General features: G+C 40.0%; 2 protein-coding genes across 3 annotated transcripts in view; both read right to left on the reverse strand.

The window, feature by feature from the left end:
- Positions 1–481: 481 nt before the first annotated feature.
- On the reverse strand, positions 482–14694 carry mfsd2b (MFSD2 lysolipid transporter B, sphingolipid). 2 transcript variants are annotated; one of them, XM_089021467.1, is made up of 16 exons: positions 14578–14694; positions 13371–13467; positions 12010–12332; positions 9606–9731; positions 9418–9542; positions 7314–7437; positions 6725–6803; positions 6459–6640; positions 5542–5632; positions 4647–4768; positions 4417–4500; positions 3434–3517; positions 3201–3310; positions 2874–3017; positions 2326–2502; positions 483–1919 (listed from the first exon to the last, which is right to left on the reverse strand). In XM_089021467.1, the coding sequence occupies exons 3-16, from the start codon at positions 12313–12315 to the stop codon at positions 1871–1873; spliced, it is 1803 nt and encodes a 600-aa protein (XP_088877593.1). In that variant the 5' UTR covers positions 12316–12332; positions 13371–13467; positions 14578–14694; the 3' UTR covers positions 483–1870. The 2 variants fall into 2 exon arrangements, with proteins under 2 accessions (XP_088877594.1, XP_088877593.1); XM_089021468.1 differs by lacking the exon at positions 14578–14694 and having other exon boundaries at positions 482–1919; positions 9418–9527; positions 13371–13512.
- A 449-nt stretch (positions 14695–15143) lies between these two features.
- ubxn2a (UBX domain protein 2A) overlaps positions 15144–16800 on the reverse strand; it is a 5464-nt gene continuing 3807 nt past the window's right edge. Inside the window, exons 6-7 of the mRNA XM_089021469.1 lie at positions 16713–16800; positions 15144–15324 (exon numbers count right to left, since the gene is read on the reverse strand). The exon at positions 16713–16800 is cut by the window's right edge and continues 74 nt beyond it. Of these exons, the coding sequence (XP_088877595.1) occupies positions 15144–15324; positions 16713–16800 (269 nt within the window). The remainder of the gene's footprint in view (positions 15325–16712) is intronic.

The raw sequence follows: 16800 nt of genomic DNA on the forward strand, positions 1-16800 counted from the left end.
GTCCAAGCTCCATACAAGGAATTTATCAGCCTGTGGAAACGGAGGTGGCCACATGAGGTCGCCATTTTGTGCCTTTTTTTTGGGTGAGACATTTCCCCCAATGTTGCCTCAAAATGGCACGAAATAAATTCTTTAATCGATTGCAAACATGTACGCTTTCCTCTTCAGAACTATTTGAATCATATTCATAACTGGATGTGTAACAAGAAAGCATATTCTCCGAATCTGAAACCATTGTTTTGATTCTCCAGCAATGCAAGACGTCTTGGAATGACGTCACGAACTTTCTGAAAATGCCCAATTCGCAGCTCAATTTTTAGCAGATTTTGGACACTTTAAGCCATTTTTATTGGCGTTTTGCATTTGAATAAAAATATCATACTGCGTGTTTTGGGTATTTTAGATGCTATAAAACGTTTTTCTGATGTCAGTTAAAAATCAAAAAAGTGACGTTGGTTACCTTTAATGGATTGGATTGGATTGGATTTGCCTTTATTAGTCTCGCAGTGGAGAAATTTACATTTCACAGCAGCAAAGTTATGAAAGAAATGAAAGTAGAAAAGCAAAACACAGGAGCTGCTGGAAAGGCAGCCACTCTCGCAGCGCCGTCTTGAAGTCAAAAGAACAAAAAAAACAAGTAACAAATAACATGACAACACAAAGACACAGAGAGACATTCATTCTTGAGCACTTTCTGTACCCTCTTTGTTACATAAAGCATAATGTTCAGTTAATCTTAATCAGAATCAGAATACCTTTATTCGTCCCACAATGGGGAAATTTGCAGTCCAGAGTAGCAATTGAAAAGGGATGGAGTTGGGGTGGGGTGAAAGGATAGAAAACAAGATATTCTAAGCATAACAAAATAAAAATGTCAACTGTATACTGTGCAAATGTAAATGTGCAAAACCGTTCCATAAGAGAAAAAAAACTGTACATAGTGCAGAATCAAGAAATGCATTTTGATATATTGCAACAACCCATATTTACAAGTGTCCAGTTTTTTTATTTAATTTATTTATTTTAATGAGAACAACGTACTTTCTTCAATGTTTTGTGTTTTTTCATGTTATGATATAAACTTAATTATGAAATGCAGTCACATTTTAAGGTATGATTCCAAACACAGGTTCATTGTACTCATCATGAAAAATGACAAATGCAACCACAAAAGGAGGTTTTATTGCAAGGCTCTTGGCATCGGATTAATAAACAGATGGGCATGGACACAATATCAATCCCGAGATTTGGTCTGCCACTTGTACACCACATTGTCTGATTGTTGTTATTGCTATTGTCCTCAATCCACACTGATTGTACAACATCAAATGGAGATTAAATAAAATGGAGGGATGGGGGCATCCGGATTGCACATTTCCCATATGAGCAAGTTTAATATCACACTCTATTTATAAAGGGAACCCCACACACAAACACACACAGAAGTAAGTGAAGAAGGCTACAAGGAGATCACAACAATCTTTTTTGGGAGAAAAACATTATTTTTTCATGGCTTTGTGGTTTATTCTCTACTGTCCTCATCTCACTTCCTCACCAAAGTCACCGAACATCAAGCTTATCGTGTTGTAACACTCTCACACAATTTATAAATAATAAATAACAGTGTTGCTGAGCAACAAGACACAGCAAGGAAAATGGTGGGAAGGGTGGGTGTTAAAAACACAGTTATACATTCATTTGTATAAATACTCGTATTATTATATCATTGCTATACATTACTCGTTGAAACAAAAAATGTTCACGGTCAAAAACAAATCAAATCCCAGTGTAATATACACCAATAGTACCAATCAATTTCCCAGCATGCACCGCTGGAATATGTGTCAGGTGTCCGGATTTTTTTCCCAAATCACATCACGCCCAAGTCATCAGAACTTCTGGAAGTACTGCTTTGTTTCCTGTGTTTTGTATTAAAAAAATACACATTTGAATAATGAAGTTGCTCCCATGCTTCAAAACCTTGCTTGAAACAAAAATTGCAGATTTGTTGTGGGTCTACTCACCATAAAGTGAATGAGAATACATGTACATGGATATGTTTACGTTTACCATTTTACTAACCAAATACTTTTTTTACTTACCAAATATTAGAGCTTTCCAGCACTCCAGTAAATGGTACGTGCTTGTAGTAATTGAACAAAATATTGAATTTTTTTTTTTGGAGGGACCACTGAATTTTTTATCAAAGTACCCGACAATGAATCACCCCCAACTACAGTATCTTTTCTGCCATTGTAACTTTTTTTGTAGGTAAACATGCCTACCACATTTTGTACTACCTAGAAAAACGTAATTATGACTCACCGCAGCTCATCTAAGTGTAGTTTATTGCGCAGTCGCACTTTTTCTGTGATGGGATATAAGATCAAGATCATGAGGCCTGTGATGATGAAGGCCACTGGCGCGGCACCGATAAGCAGTTTGAGCGTGTACACTACAGCCACAGGCTGCTTGCAGGCCCCGTTCTCGTACCCTGCAAACCTGGGTATGAAAACATGGGGTTGAAGCAAACCAAAATGTAAAACCACAGATTTGTAAGACGTGTGTCTGTTCCTGAAACATATGATTACCACATTTAATGTTGCTGAATGACACTTGGTTGTCTCTCTTTCACCTCGCTGCACACTTTGGTCTAAACTATAAAACTATTCTGATTCTAATGATGTTTCTGATCCAAATAAATGGCCAGAAATTTACCAAAACTGCTGCTTAAAAGAAGAGGACCTTCAGTGGCCTTTTGTGGGTAATGTTTAAGGACTAACATTTGAAACCCAATAGTAAATTTTCATGATGAATCATCAAAGTTCTATATATGGCCACAATGGAACTAAATGCGAGCGATGGGGACTTACTCCAAGCATAGAGTTGACACGCCCAGGGTGACAGCGGCGGCAAACTTGGTGAAGAAGACGTAAAAGGAGTAGAAAATGGCCTCATGACCTTTGCAGTACGGGTTGGCCAGCCGAAAGTCATCCACCACGTCTGGAAGCATGGACCTGCCATCATATAAAATGTCTTATTATTATTATTATAGTAGTAGTAGTAGTAGTCGTAGTAGTAGTAGTAGTATTTTTATATTTATTATTATTGTCATTATTATTATTTATGTATTTGTATTTTAGCAGCTTTCCAAACGGCATTTTCGATGCAGACACTGTACCACTCGAAGGGAGTCTCACCAGGGCAGAAGGAGTGAGGCGGCAACGCTGAGTCCGGAAGACACGGCCACCACGTACGCCACCACCAAATTGGGTATGAACACCAGCATCATTGTGAAGGGCATAATCCACTGGAGGGACAAATCACACCAATCAATCACACCAGGTGCAGAAAATCGCCACAAGATGGCACTCAGCACTTTCAAATGGCATGAATACTTTTAATTCTGGGACAGATGCGAGGATTGGCTCACCGTGATGCCGCAAAAAGCTGCTGTCTTCTTACCAAACTTCTGCAGGAACCACTGCCACAGAGGGATACTTACTACTGCAGACACCTGACAGCACACAAAGTTAACACATGAAAAACGAAAAAACAACAACTATAACACACACAAGAAACAACAGGGACACATAGATGACAGCTAATTTGACACCTATAAATCCGAAAAGCAAAAACTGTCAAATATCAGCTGTTGAAGAAGGGATAATTTTAAAGTACATCTTCCAGACATGTAAATGTATTTTTGTTTTGTCATCATCATATTTTTGTCAGCATTTTTTTTTCTGTAGGATGCTTCCAAAAAGAGTATTGACTCATTCATTTTAGTAAATCATTGTCTTTTTGTGCAAGAATATGATACTTTTACAGACAAAATACTGAATTTCTGTAGAATACCTGTCACTTTCCAACTGAAGATAAAATTTCTGTGCCTTTTGTGGCCGACACATAATATTAGCAAGCCAAAATGTGACTTTAACTCATTCACTGCCAGACGTGCACAAACGTGTCCACTCTAGTGCCAGGGATTTTGTCATCGTCACTCAAATTCCAGGATCAACAGAATATTGAGTTTTAGGACTACATAAACATTCAATGCACCGTAAGAAACCTTAGACTCTTTGCTTTCATCAGAAGAAAACGAGTTAATTCCTAAATTATATGGGTCTTGAGTTATATGATCTTGAAATGAGGACTGCTGTCCAAAATATAATGCAATACATACATATTGGTTTGTATAGGGCTTTAACAACATCTGAAGCTGGAAGAAAGCGCTAACATGGAAAAAAATGAAATGCTGCCCTCTTGTGGACAAGAAAAAAAACGAGAGGCCAGCGCTTTAAAGGCACCCAAACAAGAAAAAACAAAACCCGAACTAATTCGGGAATGGTGCTCTACGTCATATTTTCAATTCCCGAATAAATTTGTGAAAGCAAAAGGAAAGTGGCAACTCACCAGGATGGTCAGCACGATATTCTGGAAGTGTTCCCTCAGGTCGGCGGCATTTGTGCAGAAGAGGACAAAATTGTTCTGCACCAGCTGCACGCACATAAGCAGCGAGAAGGAGTCACAGTGAGATTACAGTACATCGAATGTAATAGAAATATAAAGCAGGATTTGATCTACAATGGCACGCCGACGAGCTTGCAACCTATTGGCATCGATCGGGCTGGCAATATTTTTACCTGAATGGCCACCAGGATGAAGAGAAAAGCAGCGGTGAGAATGAGGTATGGCCCATGACGCATCACCATGATGAAGCCGCGGTGGAACGGAATCTGCTTCTCCGTCTTGGGTGCATATGGATCTAAATAAGGATCAGCATATCACATGTATGATTATTTTTTGTAAACACTCAAACCTTGTTACAAGGTGGCTTGAGGTAATCTGTGTGTTGTAATGGTAGTTCATTGAAACTATTTCTAATAAAATGGCCACCAACTCTGACGTGCAGTACAGTATGAACATTTATAGGTGTAAAAATATAAACATGTCACACAGTATTATCAGGTCCATTGCAAATACGTCTATAAAGCCTGAAGAAAACATTCCTTTGGCAAATGAAAAGTGCTGTCTTTAGTTCAACCTGTGCCACACCCCAAAGCCTTTTTTTACGATAATTTTTCAATCTGTTGGCATCAAGCGCTGCCAGGTTCATTTTGCCATTACGGATGACATACAGCAAAGTATGAATCGATCAGTAAAGTTGCTGTGCAACACTGGGGAATCCCACGCTGTACATTTTGTTCATAAGCAATGGCGTATCAGTAGTAACGCTCCCACAGTTTTCTGTTACGGAGGCATTTTCCGAATTTTATGGGAAAAATCTGGTTGTTATAATGAAGTTTACATTATACAGTGTCTGTTTAGTTTGTTATCCATTGAGTAAGCTATATTGGTACTTAGTTAAAGTATTTACTTGCTGCTTATAGCTACTTTTCATATGCTGTTGGTCGCTGGGTATCTGCAAACATCAGCTATTGAGCTTTTAATCATGTTACCTGGTTATTCAATTGTTGTGTTGTTATTATGTTATTGTTCGTAGTTTAGTTAGTTGGTTAGTTAGTTGCTAGGCCTCACCGTCTTTTTCTTTGACTCCCAAGAACATGACCACAGTGCATACCAGGAAGATTCCCCCGATGACACCCGCAGCGATCATGTAAACTTCCTTCTGCAACCAGAAAAAAAGCTGGCTTTATTTTCTCCATTTTAATCAGTGTAATGTCCTAAAAATTACTGTATATGCTTATTCATGCCGCCACCTTGTTAACTGTGTTGCAGTGTTTGACTTTCTCCTTTGCAGTATACAATTGTGAACATATTGGAAAGGCAATTCAGACGCCAAAAATAGCGCCTCTGCTCTTCAGTGCATTTGTTTGCTTTACTTTGCGGCCATCATTATTTGCCTTTGCCCAAACCACCGAGGCGGTTTTGACCAAGATGTGTCGGAAAGAACAAGCCAGCCCAAATAGCTGTGGGCAAAAAAAAAAAACATAATGCCAATATGTGACCTATCGCATAGCTTTTCCACCCTAAAGTACCACACAAATCCTAATACTACCTACACACGCCACCTGCATCTGTTTCTGCTTGGACAAAAACAGCCTGTTAGTCACACCTAAATCACAGACACTTTACTCTAACAGCAAAAACACTATTGATTTTGTTAAAAAAAAAAGCAGATCGAAGAGATTTATTCTTGCTGTGCAGCGAAAATCAACTGCTAAACACAACCAATTTTTTTGGGGACAAATTCAACATCAAGCGGATCGCTGTAATTGCAACTGTGTGTGTGTGTGTGTGTGTGAGTTAGTATGTAAAAATAAATGGCAGGAGTTTGCCTCATATGTAACCCCTGCTTCAATTTCAAGCCTCACATTTCTACATTTCAACAGTTTCGTTGCATTTCAGGTTCAACCCGGCAAAAAAAAAAAAATCATAGGCATTTTTCTGCGCTAATTGCAAATTTTTCATTCAGGAATGTTGTTTTTCCTTACAGCATGTGACATGTATTCTTCAGAGTGCACCAAGCTCTGGATCACATCGGCCCCGCCGCTTTTGTTGAATGCATTAATGGTGCTGTTTTGTCCCTGGCAGTGTTTGAGTCTATGTGCGCTGGCCACGATCTGGCCCTGGATGGCGGCACCGGCCAGGGTTCCCAACACCTCCAGAGTCATCCCTGACATTAAAAAAAAGTACAGTTCTTCCACCATTCCAAAACGATCAACAAATGACTGACGGTTGGTGTTAGGAAGTAACTCACGATAGGCGGTAGCTGAGTCACGCTCTCGCTGGTCTGTGCTCAGGAACATGGTGAGAGCAGAATAAGGCACGTGGTAGCACTACCAGGGATAAATCATAAAAGTCACCAAGAATCACATTTAAAACAAAGTCAGTTCATTTTCAATTGATCTTCAAACAGTTATTCTGGAACAGCAATGTCGTTATTATATAATATTTAAAATATAAAGCATGAATCATTATATCTGTAGAGTCTACAGATAATTGCTAGCCAAACAGAGATGAATGGAGCGCGATGACAAAAGACGTCAGGAATAGCTACACTTTCCCTTTGAGGGCAAGGGTAGCGCCCCAAAAGCCCCCCGGGTTCTAAAGTTTGACGACGATGGTGATTCCCAAATGTGGTAACTCCCACATCTCATCGAAATGGATATTTGAAGGTGAACGGTTGAGAATAAAGTGGGACATTGATAGTCAGGTAGTCATTTTGTCAGGGTTTTTCCCATGTCAAAAATTATCTGCGCAGAATATCCCATCTATTACTTGAATAGTCATGGATTTAGATTATTTCATAACACAGACAAAGTATGCATGTTGGCTATGTTACTCACTGTGATGAGGGTCTGGTAGAGGCAGTAGAAGCCAAGGTACCACACGAACCTTCCACTAGCGAAAGGGGGCACGTACCAGAGGTAGAAATAGGACACCACTAGAAACGGCGTACAGCCCAGCATCCTATAGGACAGAGGTAATCATGTTTGGGATGCCATTTGAACCACAGCTGTCAATCAAACTGTGCTTTACTCCATTATGTAACATCAGAACCAGGTCACTTTACTAAGTTAAGTTAAATTAAGTCATCTGCTTAAAACTTGTTGTATAATACACATAAGTGACGGGATTTACGTGACTGCATGTGCTCCCCCCCACCCCACCCCCAAAAAACAACAGTAAAAACAAGTAACCTCTGACCCAATGAAGCGCAAACAGGAATAATGAAGAGTGTGTGTCCGAGTGGTTTCTGGTAGCGTCCGACTGTGTTGTGCCGCTGCCCCTCATGATTGTTTGCAGTCACAAAAGACAACGTACAACGCTGGTGTTGCACTATTAGGGGCAAGGGATGACGAAAAGAGTTGATGGGGAGTCCACAAGAGGGCCTTGAAAAGATCCATGAATGAAAAGAGACACACTAAGAGACTTACACAGCATCTAGCTGATAAGAAGACAATCACAGTTGTCATTTGGCCTATTTAAAACGAGTTAATTGGTTTTAATTGAACACTTCTGGGTTCATTTTTTTTTTTTTGCAGATTTTGGACACTTTAAGTCATTTTTATTGGTGTTTTGCATTTTAATAAAAATATCATACTGCATGTTTTGGGTATTTTAGATCCTATAAAACGTTTTTTTCTGATGTCAGTTAAGAAACAAAAAAGTGATGTCGGTTGTCCTTTAAGCAAATAGTTGTATAGTGGTGCACCAAAAACAGTGGTTCACTACTTTTTAAACTTGTTTTGTGCTTCATTTTTCTTTTTACAGCTGCTGGTTGACAGGATGAACGAGTAGGAAGATGGGGGGTGCCCTTTCTGCCCGAGAAGATGCCCGTGAGGCAAAAAAAAAAGACAAACCTGTCACGTCATATCAAAATATGTCGCGTGAACCGCAGAAGACTCCAGAAACAAACTCTTCCACATTCTCCAGACTCAGGCAAAGTGGTTAAACTGGGCCTTAGTCTTACACGCGACGTGTGTGTCATCTGAGGGCTTATAATGCGCAAAGTACATGCAAACAATAAAGTATGTCTATGTATTTACGTACTGCTTTACGCAGAGCAGCCGGATTCTTAAGTCCACCATGGCAGTAAAAGCATTGCGCAAGTGAATAAATCCAGGATGCCAAAGAGATAAAATAAAATAATTAAATAAAAAAGACCCTGGTGGGGGTGGATGTTGCCAAAAGTTAAAATGAAGCGTTACGTAAACACACGCAGTTTAATGCAGGGTGCGTCGGGAAAAACACAATTAAAATGTCATTAGCCACAGGCGGAGGTTTTTTGTTGTTGTTTTTGTCAAAAAATAATCTGAATACTTTTCCCATCTTGCTTCATTGGCTGACTGATTCGATTATTTGGTTGTTGGGAGTATGATTTCAAATTTCAAGGTGGATTTTTAAGTGCATTTCTCAAGTGGTGAAAGTTTTGATCAGGTTTTCCACTGATCTGTCCTGCACCAAGAAAATGTATATTTTCCAGAAGAAAATGTATATCATCAGCTGGAATTTTTGACAGATTTCCTGTTTATTCTTCTCCTGCTGTTGTTACATTAGAACTTATATCAGTCAAAATGTTCAGTGGGGGGGGGGCGCATTTTTGGCCACGTGTGATTGTAGCTGACTCAACCTCGGGACATTTTTTTCAGACTTTTTTCATTGGCCAGTTGTGATTGTGCCTGGCAAGAGGGGGCAATTTTCGAATGGATGGACATATGCCACATTGGCAATGGCGCGGTTATGAATGTGATCTCTACCGAGAAACGAGATGCAATTTTTTACTCAACAGTTGACTACCTGGGGCGTGGTTCATTTGCAACATTAATCATTCAATTATAGTATTTACATATGACTGGTTTTTAGATTAATTATGTAGATTTTATGTATTCAGTATTATTTATGCTACACAAACATATATTCCATGGATGGGGGTGGGTGGTGGCTCACCAAGGCATAAGTCGACCAATCTTGGTCCACTTGGTCTTGTTGATGAAGAAGCCCACCACGGGATCCACCACAGCTCCCCAGGCTTTTCCGATAAATAGCACCATAGAGGCCTGAAAGGCGTTGATCTGTGTGTGACAGACATTTTTATAGGGCTATTTTAAAGATGCTACGCTGGCGTTATGACTCACGTGGGCAATGTCCAGCAGGTAAATTTGCAGGAAGAAGGCGGTGGCGCTGGCAGCAACCTCTTTGGGGACGCCGCCGATGGCAAAACACAGCTTGTTGCACACCGATAGCTTTTGAGTTAAGTCGGTCTAATAGGGGGAGAACATATGTCAACATTATATAATAATTTGTTATACTGCCAGCAAAATTTCGGCTCATTGGTAAAATGTCTATCAATCCAGATTGAGGTATATTTTTTTGTTTGCAGAACATTCACACATTTACAGTCACATTTGCCTTCTGTTACAAGAGCATGCAATTATATTCTATTTGGGAAGTGTGGGGGGCTTGTCAGGCAGACTTGAAATTTGTTTTCACCAGTGAGTGCTCAGCATCTGTATTTACAAGTTTAAAAGTGTGTCAGGATGTTTGGGTCGGATTGAAGTTCCAAAAGTAAAAATGATGAGGATGTGGAAAGTCACCGTGTAAATAACAAGGCGGTGAAGTGGTTATTGATTTATTCTGTTTGCTCTGTTTATTTATTTATTTTTCTAGAATAAGGCATTCTTTCCTTCATATGATTCTTACACACTGCGCTTAAGTCTTCAAGGACAACCGACGTCTTTGGACAAGTTGTGTCCATAATTTGTAAAATGGCTTCAAATGACTTCTACTGAGCGTATTTTAATAAGATTCCACCGCATATAGATATATTTTACGTTTTAAGACTCGCGCTCAATATTCAGGAAGTCTTGTTTTTGAGTTGGTGACGAGTCCGTACGTGACGTCACTAAAGGAACGCCCCTGACCGAAAAAAAAAGAAGACCCACTGTAGCAGACCTTCCATCACGTCAATGTATTTTGCTGTACTTGTTTGGTCTGAAAACCTCGTGTTGCACCCAAAAGCCGCCAGAAGAGGGCGTCCGAGCTCCATGGAAGGAATTTATCAGCCTGTGGAAACGGGCTGATTCATTCCTCACAGGAGCTGGTCGCCATTTTTCTGCCTCTTTTCTGGGACGCTACATTGCAGTCCAGATGCTTCAAAATGACACGGAATAAATTCTTTAATCAATTGCAAACATGTATGCTTTCCTCTTCAGAACTATTTGAATCATATTCATAACTGGATGTGTAATAAGAAAGCATATTATCCGAATCTGAAGCCATTGTTTTGATTCTCCAGCAATGCAAGACGTCTTGGCGTGACGTCACGAACTGGGGGCGGGACTTTCTGAAAATGCCCAATTCGCAGCTCAATTTTTTTGCAGATTTTGGACACTTCAAGTCATTTTTATTGGTGTTTTGCATTTGAATAAAAATATCATACTGCGTGTTTGGGGTATTTTAGATGCTATAAAAGTTTTTCTGATGTCAGTTAAGAAACAAAAAAAGTGACGTCGGTTGTCCTTTAAGCTCCCATTAGATCAGTTGACATTGCAAAACAATTCTTAATGATTATGTGTGACAATGTCCCAAAACCTTTGTACATTCATTTTAGTCACAATTAGTCATTCATTTAACTTTTATATTTCAAGTCGAGTTTGATGCAATCTCCTTTTTCCTGGGTTTCTATTTTCAACAATACTTCTACTATGTGTCACTTTGAATAATGAATGGTGATTTTTTTATATTTGTTTTTTAGACACCCATGACTTAGAATTTCCAGAAAAACACAGATGATGAGTCAGGATTCCAAAGATTGTTATGAGAGGCACAGTTATAGCAAATATCTCACAATAAGAAGTAATTATTTTGTGATATTGTCAATAAACGTGAAGGGCTTTTGTTTTTCGGACTACGAGTGACTGAGTATGGTGCGGTGAAACATTTTTTTCAGGACGAGTCAAAAGGCATTGATTCTTCATTGTTAAACCATTGACCCATTTTAACAATGCATCGTTTCAAGTCACCCGTTGAGATCGAGGCCAACTCAAAGTACTGAATTAAAACAACCAAGCAATTCAAATCCCCAAAAAACACCAAAGCGACCACATCTCAGGGTGAAATGCTGTTATTACCGCTGCCCTGTCAAAACATGAAGGAGCGACAATTACCAGGACGGAGGCGTGTAATTATTCCATCTCAAACCTAGTGGGGTCAGAGGTAAGTAAAGACTGAGGCTCTCGCTGCAATTACAGCTAATTGGAGAGGAAATCAAAGTGTTTTTGCTGTCTCCACAACACTGATGATGTGCAAACATGCTGTGAACTCTCTATCAATCTTTTCCAAAGCCTTGTAGTCCTTCCTTCACAACTCTGGCATCAAAGGGGATAAACAGGATGTTCTTCCTCATGTTATTCAAGTGAAACGAAAAACTGCATTACTCAGCACGTGTCAACACCAATATCATGGAACAATTCTTCGTTGGTCGATTTTTATTTTTTTGAGGGAGGGGTTGGATGTTGTATATTACATGTTTGGTCTTACCTGTTGAGGGACTATGGCATCCAACAGCATCTCAGCGGGCTTGAGCATCTTCCCCGCCGTAGCCAGCCCCCCCTTGGTGCTGTTCTCCCCACGGGCCATTGCAGAGAGGCTATGGGTGAGACGGCATGTGCGCTTTTTCTGTGAGGCCGCGCCAAAGTGTGTGTGGCTGAGGCTGCGGGTGTGCGCCAAAAGGCGGGGCGGAAATTGAATGTGGCTTTGACTGCGTGGCGGGAGATCTGACTGTGCTGCCACTTCATCTTCCTCTTCCTGGTCCTCTTGGATAACTCGGACGCTGTCTGCCGCCATTCACATAATGCTGTGTGCTGGAACAGGGGAGGCCAGACCAGGAGACGACACACACACACACACACACACACACACACACACACACACACAGGAAACACAAAATCGACATACAGTCAATAACAAGTGCACAGAACATGCAAGCTCAGGAATGCTGACACACGTGTGCACCAAATTCCAAAATGCAATAGACGCTACCACACACCTAACTGGTAAACACACAGGCCCGCTTATATATATATATATATATATATATATATATATATATATATATATATATATATATATATATATATATATATATATATATATATATACACACACAGTAAAGTCTCGTTATATCGATATTCAAGGGAGTCCAAAAAAATATCGATATAACCGGGACTATCGATATATCGACCCTGTTTGCATGTAATTTTCTCCGTGCGTGCATAGAAATAGTATCGATATAACCGGGACTATCGATATATCCGATATCGATATAACGAGTCTTTACTGTATATATATATATATATATATATATATATATACACACGGTATATGCACACAGTATATATACAGTGTACACACAAATACATATATACATACATAATCACACACACATATTCATGCTATGTCTAATATTTCAGTTTCCTCATTGAAAAGATATGAATTGCAAATGTAGTCAACAACCTCTCCCATACAAATTGTTGAATGAGTCATAACATTAAACTTATGTATCCACATAAATGTTGTTCATACATTTAGAGTGCTGAGGCAGCTGCTCCTAATATTTTGACCCCTTCACTATAACCCAAAATATATAATAAAGATGGCTGATTATAATAAACAGGCCAGTTGATGCTCATTGTTTTTTTTGTGTGTAATTCCCTTACTAGTTTATGAATTCAGTGTACCTAATTCTTTGTCAGCACAGTGCAAACGGCATGCAACGCAAGTCCTGTGCGTTACTATTCCTGGCAATATACATTAATAATGTATATATTTGATATAAAACACGCAATATATCCTTGCCAAAATAAGATATGAATAAACATTAGTCTCATATCTTGTCTTACTTGCTGTTAGTGGAAAAGAGGAGCGCTTCATACAGCGGCGGGTTGCTGGGTGTGCGCGCCGGGAGCACAGCGTCGGCGGCCGGGAGGGATGAAGAGACTGCGGACAAGAACCACACACGGACTGAGAGACACTAGTGTGTGCGCGTGTGTTGTGTGCACTGTCGGAGCACTACTGAAGCGACCTCGCGCGGCCGTCATGATGTACTGCAACACCTATTCATACATTCGCACGCACGCACAGAGCGTTGAAATCATAAATTCAGCATTGGTCAAGGGCAATGCACAAGGCATTATACTTTTCACAACTGACTATGTAATCTGAAAGTATCTGTGTGAAATTTGACTTTATACTTCGGCGTACCTTATACACCAGAAAATACGGTAATTAGAAAGACGAATCAGCAATTTTTACTGAAATTTAAGGTTGAAAGAGGTGTTAACTTGGATGAACTTAGCACACAGCCTTATATTGTGGCCTACGTAATGTTAACCTCCCTTTCACCTCCTTGTGTGATTTATGGTGAAACATCAAATGCAACCAGTTGGAACCGGCGGCGGTCCTTGATGGCTCTCAACATGACACGCACATTTCCACAAAGCTGCTTGCACAAAATGGAAGGACGGAAGTCCAAAAACTCATTCAAAATAGTAGCTGACAAATAACACCAGGCATACATGTGGAACTGTCGCAGTATAGAATTGAAGCGAATTTATAGTACGTGGGACATGAGATGTGAGACAGTCTCTTTTCGTCAATGGATGCTAAAGCTTCGTGTTTGCTTTCAACATAGCTTGCGGCAGACGTGCACATTTCACCATGGCATCCCTGATCCTCTGGTGAAAAGGATGCTTTTTATCCTCTCCCCTTTCATCTAGAACTGCTTCATACAACAAAGAGGGCACAGAACATGCTTAAGATTGAATGACTTTTGTGTATCTTTTGGGTCAAACTATTTGTTATTTAGTTATTTTGGCGGCCTTTACAGCAGGTCCTGCATTGTTTTTTTCTACTTCTTCCTTTCCTCATACTTTCATCACTTTGCTGCTGTGAAACGTAAATTTCTCCACTGCAAGACTAATAAAGGCCAATCCAACACATGACAAACTACAGTAAAAAACAAAATCTCCCAACCTGTATTTGACAATGCAGCATAGAAGCTGCCAGACAATTGTCGGACGCCAACATTCTGGCTCACGTCAGTAGTACCTGTAATTAAGTTGCGGTAGGTGGAATGAGGTTTGGCTTCATGTCAGTCTCTGCGAGGCGTGGGCCTTGTGAGAAGAATCTCTCCGGGTTTTTTCCCACAGTCCATCATTATTGAAGCCTTCTGCACCTGCTTTATTAGTCGTGTCATGGCATTCGGATAACATTTTACGGATGAGTACGAGCTACTACCACGTGACAAATTATTATGCTAATTATATTTTGCTCTATTTGCTAATTTCATCAATGCTATCAGTACTAGATTGTAGAATTTTGATCGGGGGTGGGCGGAATAATGAAATATAAGGACCATTGTGTTTTCTTATGCACTTAATTGAATTGGGAATGATGCAGGCACATAACATGATACATTCAAAAATTAGTAAATGTAAATTAAATAAAAATAAAAAGCAACCATTCAATGTAATCCTCGAATTGCAAGCAGTGTCTGCTTTGAAAAGTGCATAAAATTGGCCATCACAGTTTCGGAAGACTTTTTTTTGGCGGTGGTTTAAGAAAGTATTAACTGTATGTCATTTTTGGATGTAAGGTACAAAGGGACAGGAAGCTTATGGCGCAAAAGGTGGATGCGTGTTGAGGGGCCGCTGAACAATAACAGCGTTGGCCAAGTCCGCTGCTTCAAGGCTCAGATCTTTGTTGTGGAGTTCCTGCACGGGAAGCGACGTGGTCAGGACGAATGGCGGGCAGCTCCTTTGGCAGCGTGACACAAAGTCATGGACGTCTCCGATCCTGAGCGAGGGAAGACGGGAGTTAGAGGGTGAAAGATCGTAAAAGTTACTTGCTCTTGTTGGAGGCCAATGCAAGGCAAATGTGAATTAACACTAGTATTTGCAAACGGAACGATATTATGAGAGAAAAACGACAATTGTCCAACATAATTGGAATGAAAACTGTACTATTTTAAAATATTTCATAAATTAGATTAGAAATACACAATTATTTTGAAAATACCATATGCCGGATTTGAACTACCAAAATGAATAAATAAATCTAACAAAAAAGGATGAAAATAATATTTAAAGGACAACCGACGCCTCTGGACAAGTTGTGTCCATAATTTGTAAAATCACTTCAAATGACTTCTACCGAGCATATTGTATCCATTTATTCATTTATCCATCTATTCATTTATTTATTTGTGTGTTGCACTCAGACAACTATTTGATATTCGCTGACACAAATTCCCAGCAGACAAATTAGCCCATTTCATACGGAGCTTGGGCGCCATCTTCTGCATTTTCTGGGTGCTACATTGCTGTCATTTACGGCTCGAATTGATATGGGAGGACTCCTTTAATCAATTGCAAACATGTATGCTTTCCTCTTCAGAACTATCTGAATCATATTCATAACTGGATGAGTAACAAGAAAGCATATTATCCGAATCTGAAGCCATTGTTTTGATTCTCGAGCAAGGCAAGACGTCTTGGCGTGACGTCACGAACTGAGGGCGGGACTTTCTGAAAATCCCCAATTCGCACCTCAATTTGTTGCAGTTTTAGCACACTTTAAGTCATTTTTATTGGTGTTTTGCATTTAAATAAAAATATCAGCCGGCGTGTTTTGGGTATATTAGATGATATAAAACGTTTTTCTGATGTCAGTTTGAAAACAAAAAAATGGTGTTGGATGTCCTTTAACAGAAAAAAAACCACTCACATTTTATAAAAACAGGAATTTGCAGGCGTTACTACCTTTTCACACGCATACAACTGCAAAGATTGTTGAAATTCTTGCCAGGTGGGCAATTGATTTTTACTTGCATCATTTCATACAGGGGTGGTGGTGGTGGGGCGGACTAGTCCCATGCTTTTTCCTCATTCAAGCAAGGGGGAATATCCATTATTCATGAGCCGGTGGTCTCCTACTCACCCAGGACTTGCTTGCCAAGGTCGACAGCAAGCTCTCTCCATCCTTGAGCTGCTCGCCCCCATTACATAAACGTTGCACCGGGGATTATGCAACTCATCAGCCCCCCACCCCAGTGGGATTTGATACACACTAATTCAGATTATAATTTGCGCTCCAGACTATCATTACGTAATTCAAACTAGTCATTTTAAGACGGATAGCAGATGAACATGTTTTTTTGTTTGTTTGGCGATGTGACTACGCACCGATGCGATAGGTTGAAGCGCTGCACCAGCCTGCGTCCGTCGGCCAACCACAGCTGAAGGGAGGTAACGGGCAGGGTGTGGTCCAGGG

The sequence above is a fragment of the Hippocampus bargibanti genome, linkage group LG19 (genome assembly GCF_051943395.1).
Source record: "Hippocampus bargibanti isolate YZ-2025 linkage group LG19, ASM5194339v1, whole genome shotgun sequence".
Lineage (NCBI taxonomy): Eukaryota > Metazoa > Chordata > Actinopteri > Syngnathiformes > Syngnathidae > Hippocampus > Hippocampus bargibanti.